The 6781-nt window shown below is 37.8% G+C and overlaps 1 protein-coding gene across 1 annotated transcript in view; it reads left to right on the forward strand.

Annotated features, from left to right (window-relative positions):
* RAB38 (RAB38, member RAS oncogene family) overlaps positions 1-6781 on the forward strand; it is a 38774-nt gene that overhangs the window by 15646 nt on the left and 16347 nt on the right. Inside the window, exon 2 of the mRNA XM_006030561.3 lies at positions 1445-1725. Coding sequence (XP_006030623.1) covers positions 1445-1725 — 281 coding nt within the window. The remainder of the gene's footprint in view (positions 1-1444; positions 1726-6781) is intronic.

The raw sequence follows: 6781 nt of genomic DNA on the forward strand, positions 1-6781 counted from the left end.
GAAAGAGGCCAGGGGCTGCTGTAGTTTGAAATCCTGATTGCAGCTTTGCCAGTGACTCCCTGTGTGACCTTCAGAACATCACTTAATGGTTATGTGCCTCAAACACCCCATCGGTATTAGCATTGTTAGATACCACCAACAAAACAGTATTGTAAGATACACTTTTATCTAGATCTTATATAATGCTTATCATAAGGGCAAGCACCTTGAGAGATGTGTAAGAAAAGTGTAAAACATTACAGAGATACAATATACATGAAAAAAATGTGGTTAACATCTGTCCTAGGACACTGGTCAGAAGTTAACTGTTGTTTGTAGATACCTCACAGCAGAGGGGGAAAAAAAACCCTTTCTCACAAGGACATTATTGAATACCATATGACTTAGCCTCTCATCTGATTAGCTCACTCAGAGAGATCATAAGACTCCGTTACAAAGAACGGTCATAATGACTCTTCAGGATGACCTTACATATATCCAGAAATTATATGTTCCAGTTTTATTTTATCAATGGAGAGCAGTGTTAAGTTAAGGTATTAAAAAAACCAAGACTAATTACAAAAAGAGAGATGCCTACTCTTAGTTCCTGTATCATGTGAATGACATCCTCCTTGTTGCACAGAACATTAGCATATTAAACAAAAGATACACATCCTCAATCTGCAATATTGTCTACGTAAACTGCATTCTCAGAATCCCATGGGCTACCATTAGTGCGGTTGCTTAGACTCATTTCCAAGAGTGGAAATAACGTGTGGGTTGGGACAGGGGTCTAGGTTAAGGTTAGGAGTCCTTCAGTCCGGAGCTCTGAACTCTGTCTCCAGCTCTGAAACCCAAGTCCAGAAATGTCCTTAATGCAAAAGCTGACCTTGTTTTTTCAGGAGCAGAGAGGCAGAAAGATCTGTACTCTCTCTCATCCTACACTCAGCATTGTTCCCTTGAATATTTGCTACTTTAATAGTAACTCTTTCCATGGCTAAATGTCTGTAAAACAAACTAAGATCTTTGATGTTTTCATATGGCTAGAAATACACTGGCTTAATTGGACTGGCACTACTAATGCAGAAGTGTGCCAGCATTACCACGTTTGATAATTTCATAGATTTCATAGACATTAGGGCTGGAAGGGACCTTGGAAGATCATCGAGTCCAGCCCCCCACCTAAAGGTTACCATAGTAAGTTATCACGGTTGCCTTGGACACTAGGCGTATCAAACTCAGTTTTCTAAATTAACCAGTATTTTCATATTAGTGAGTCTAGTTCTCTATTTATTATTGTTTAGATGCATTGTAGTTTTCCAGAATGACCACATTTACAACATTAATCCTAGCTGAAGTAATATTCTGATGGAAAACCCACTGGTGTGTGAAATACTGATTTAGCCCGGAAGTGATGATTTAAATGATTTTTACAAGCATGTTTTTTTCCACCTTATCATCGCAGGTCAGGAAAGGTTTGGAAACATGACAAGGGTCTATTACAGAGAAGCCATGGGTGCATTTATTGTCTTTGATGTTACAAGACCAGCAACATTTGAAGCAGTGACAAAATGGAAAGAGGATTTGGACTCTAAGTTGATTCTCCCTAATGGCAAACCTGTGTCAACAGTTCTCTTAGCAAACAAATGCGACCAGGGAAGAGATGTTCTTACGAACAACGGCATCAAGATGGATCAGTTCTGCAAGGATAATGGGTTTGTGGCATGGTTTGAAACATCAGCTAAGGTAATGTTTCCATTTCTTTCATTTGAAATAAAGAGAATGTTTGAAAAGCATTCCCCTGCTCCTGAGAAATTAGCTATAAAATAGCTTACTCAGTTGAAATATGTACCTTGCCTTATCTCTGCTGAATTAATGTAGGGTGAATTGAAGCACTTGTAAATTAAAAAAAAAACAAAAAACCCTTTAAACTAGGCCTTTAATCTTACTTTGCAAGTTTTATACGACACTGAAATGAAGGTTTCTCTAAAGTGGCTGGCGGGAGCAAGATAGGTAACCAAGTGTCCTCTTTGGGGAGAAACCGTTTATCAAAGGTGCTACAATATCTTCATGGACCCACAAAAAAAGAGAAAGCATCTCTTTATATTTATTTTGTATGGCCATAGTGCACAGGAGCCTTTTTTATGGACCAGAAGAGTGTCTTTACAAAAACAAAATAACAAGATGGTCTGCTCTGGCCGTTCTGAGATGCCCATCCTGAGACTTTCCTTCACATAGATCTTTTTTTCCTGAGGCTCCTGATACTCAGGTAGGTCCAGGGCTGAAGTGCTGACCTGTACTCTCCCAATTTGAACAGATTTTCTGGCTGACATTGACCTAGTCTTGTAAGGCTGGATTTTCAAAAGACAGCTAGACTGGATTTCCAAGTGTGTTGCATGAGCAAAATCAGCTCCCAGTGTTTGCAACATTCTTGATAACCCTTGCCTTGATCCCTCTATTCCTCATCTGTCAAAGGCAGGTTGTTATATTTCTTATCACTCACCCTTTTTCTCTCATCTTTATTGAGAATCTAAGCCATTTGGGGTAAAAACTATCCTTTCCTGTGTTTCCGTACAGCTCCTCGTATGAGAGGAATCTGATTTCCTTTGGTGAGTCTCGATGTTACTGTAGTACTAACAATTAGTAATCCATAATAAATGGCAAGGTGCTCAAGTTAATTCACTCCAAAGGAGATCTGATTGAGCTCAGCCTGCTGGAACTGGGGTTTTCAGGAAATATAGGCATTTCTTACTCCTCCTAAAAGGGGCTCTTAATATGACCATGCAAGTGTGTGAAATACTGATTTCACTTGAAAATGGTGATTTAGCACATATCACAGGCTTATACCATTTCAAGCCTGTCAAGCCATGAGCTTAGGGTTGGTTCTTTGTTTCCCTGCAAAAGTTGGTGACTTGACTACAACATGAGTAAAGCATTTTATGGTGATTCATACATCATTTAAATGACTTCTAAAGAGTACATTTTTTCCTCTAAAGTTACTATAAATTGAGTAAAAAATACCCCAAGTCCTAAAAAGCTAAATTCAGACATTTGCTTCCTCTAAGGCAGTTATGAAATTAAGGATGCTGAGAATGTGCATTTCACTTTTCTGTATCTTGTCATCCAAACTTTTTCTGATATTTCAAACAAATCTCTTTGCAATCAGAAGATACATCAAATGGTGGATGACTAAAAGGGTTTGAAATTCATGCAGAGGTAGTACCCAGTACAATCAAAGTCTCAAGCAGTTATTTACATTCATGCGTATTCAGTACTCAGGAGTCCTTGTCTTAACAACCAGGTTATAAAACCAGTTCCTGACTCAGCTGCTTTTTCAGTAGACCACTTTTAACAGAGGTGCCCAAAGACATTTTAAAACCTGGCTTTTGGTGTTTAGGGCCAAACTCAATTCTGTGATCTGTGCAGTGAAATATGTTAAAAGTGTTTAGATCTATTTTAGGACTGCTTTTTCTCTGAGTGTTGTGGGAAATAAACTGACATCCTCAGTCCAGCTCTGAGCTTCTAGCTGTTGACAATCTGTCCAGAGTAGCCAAGTCTGTCCTCTTAAGTCAGCCTTCAGCTACAGAGGTGCATGGTGAATGCATCTTTCAGGTCACATAAGGTCTATGTGTAGCAGAGAGACTTTGGCAGGATTATATGGAGAAGTTGTTCTGGCTGGAGTCTGTAAAAGTGGGATAAATGGAAAAAAATGGGGGGAGAAAAATGTACCCGCATTTCTTTAAACTAAAATTGCATTCAGTTTTGATTTATTTCAAATAAGGGAAAACAATTCTGTTACTATTTGGTTCTCAGATATCTAAAAGGCTGTCACAAAGGAATAGGTGCAACCATTTAGAGGTATGGAAGAACGACAGTATGAAAATGTTTGAGTCCTGTGGCTAGTGAATTTGTAATGGCTATGAAAACACAAGCCTATCACCTTCTATGCTCTTTGAACCTGTGCACTAAAGAATAAAGATCTGTTATTCTGCAGAGTTTCCCCCCATTCCTAATTTTCAGCTAAGACTGGAAACAAATACCAAAAATATCCTGACAATCTATTTCCACACCAGTAGGACAGGTTTAGGTGGTTCATATAGTTCATAGATACTTCACAACCTGTCTTTATGAACCCAACTATTTTGCCTTAAGACTTCATCCTGAGAACAGTTGCTGCCATAAATAACCCGATTAAATCCAGTGGGGCTACTGATAAGAGTAATGGTAATGGCTTATATGTTCAGGCCCTCCAAATACTGCAAATTAGGAACAATTCCCCTGAGAATAGCAGTCACACCGGTATGTACCTAATATATGTGAGACCAGAATTGCTTTGCAGCTTGGCCTAGGTTCTGAGCTAAAATCCATAGTGTTATTTTTTTTGAAGCAGTGATTACAGATTGTTTTTAAATTATTAACTGTAACAAGCCTTCAGGATTTTTTAGCCTAAGGCAAATTAAATCATTGAACTCAGGTGTAAGGAAAACAAAAAAAAATCCTCCTATATTTTCTGCAGAGAATAGGAACTCTTCTCTGAAGTAAAATAATACCAGCTGAGAAACCATCATACTGCAGCTAGCAATTTTAACAGTTCAAATAAGTAATAACTCTTTTTGTGGGATCCTGGTATAATTGGCTCTCCAGAGGTTTTCTGGAAACATGCTTAGCATTGTTATGGTTTTCAGATCACACTGCCTAAGACTTGTATCTTTCTTTTGGGAAAATAAAGGTGATTATTTGTAAAAATGCCTCCTTTATTCCTGGATAGATACTTTATACAAAATTGGGTGTTATATATATCCCATTAGAATTTAGGCAGTCAGTTGTTTGAAGCTTTCACGTGATGCTGTTGGAGAATTACACAGTTGGACATTGTTGCATCATTTCCTGGTACATTTTTTGTTAAGTTAATGATCTTAAAATCCAAACATTTGGGGCACAGAATGCATTCTCTATGACTGTTTGAGTTCATATTTTGTTTTTAAGGAAATATTTATTTCAATTTTCTGCTCGCTGTAAAGATTTGAGGATATGCTCTGACATGTAGCCACAAAAAGTACCTTGCTATGCAAAAACACAGCATCCAATATTCTTCATTTATACGTGTTGCTATATCTGCACTTGATGGCCTGGTTTTTCTTTGTGTGCATATCTCCCAGTACTTTATTTGTATAGATTTGATTAGATTTAAAAGGCACTGCACATGTTCTAGGTAATCCTATCATCAAAACAGGCCACAGTTAAAAAGAGTAATAATCTAAATCAGTAGTTCTCCTTCCTACCACACACAATTTAATCAACCAAGTGACCAACTCAGCCTGAAAAAACAGCCGTACTTTCCTATCACGCACAAATCCATGACTTGACACACACATGCATTCCCATCGCAACCACTGTCCTTTCAAACAGATTGCCTTTACAATTTACACTATGAGGTAAATGATTTTTTGGCTTAATAGCATTTTGTAATGAAAGCGAAATATCACTTTTGCACCAAACCAAACCAGGTGAGGCAAAACAATGTATATTTTTAAACCCTGAAATGAGTTGAGAAATATATTGTCAGTTTGTAAAAGTTTTGGCATGTACTATTTTGTTCTAAGTATAGTTTAATTCCTTCTCCATTCCCCGAATAATATGCTGCTAGCATTACAGCTCATACTGGAAAAAATACGTTATCCTATTTTGCTCAGAAAAAATATGTTGCCTATCTATAGCAACTTTCATCCATAGATCTCAAAGAAGCTTGAGCACATTGATTAATGGATACCTGAAATATTTTAAGACTTAGATGTGAGATATGAAGCTTAGTACATTTCCTAAAATAATATAGTGAATAAATAAATGGAAAATTTCTGAGTACCATATAATTGAGGATGTTAAACCGACAGCCCACAATCCCAGCCACAAAATTCCCCTTCTACTGAAGTAATAAAAAGCACTGAAGTGGGAGCATAGCCTGGTGAGTGAGGCACTGAACAACCACTCCAGGTATCCTTTCCACATTTGTAAAAGAGGGTAACAGGTTCTTTTCCCCATCCCCTTGTGTGTCAATCAGTGGATGCTCCACCCTGCTCACCAGTTCTGAGTTCAGGTACTGATTGTGCTAGTGAATTTGGAGAAGTCACTTTTAGCACATCAGTTTCTCCATCTGTAAAATGGAGATTGTGGTTCTGACATCTTTTGTGAGGCACTTCGAGACCTATGCACAAAGAGCTGTAGTGTAATACATGTAAACCCTAACTTCTTCTGACTAGCTAATACAACAGAACATTAACCAACCTATGGAGGTTCTCAATGGAACAAGTAGATTTCCATAGAGACAAATAGCTTTGGATATGTAGTAGAATGAGTCCAAGACATCAAATCTAATCTGCTCTTCTGTTAACTAAACCCAAAATGTTCTGTTTGAAACTGCCAACATCACCTTCTGAAATTGCTCAAGGAAGTTCCCAACACAATTTGCTATATAGGCTGTTGCAAAAGTATCAGGTGCGACCGCTAAAGCCAAATCAGTAAGGAATCAGTTTTCATTTCAGTTACATAGCGACTCTTTAGTGACGTGTCTGCAGAACCTGTTTCCTGAAAATGTTATATGAGCGCCAAAATCTGCTCTTGGATTAGAGTCCACATCTTGGAAACACACAGTGGTCCTCTGGCATGTTTTTTTAAATGGAATATTATTTAGAAGTGGCCCCAAACCTGGAATTAATGCTCTGTAGGAAATTCCAAAGTTCTGTAACAAAGTTTGTTCCATTGTAAAATAAAATAAAAAATCCATTTTTAGATTTCCCCATGAAGG

This window comes from Alligator sinensis, unplaced genomic scaffold (genome assembly GCF_000455745.1).
Source record: "Alligator sinensis unplaced genomic scaffold, ASM45574v1 scaffold532_1, whole genome shotgun sequence".
NCBI lineage: Eukaryota > Metazoa > Chordata > Crocodylia > Alligatoridae > Alligator > Alligator sinensis.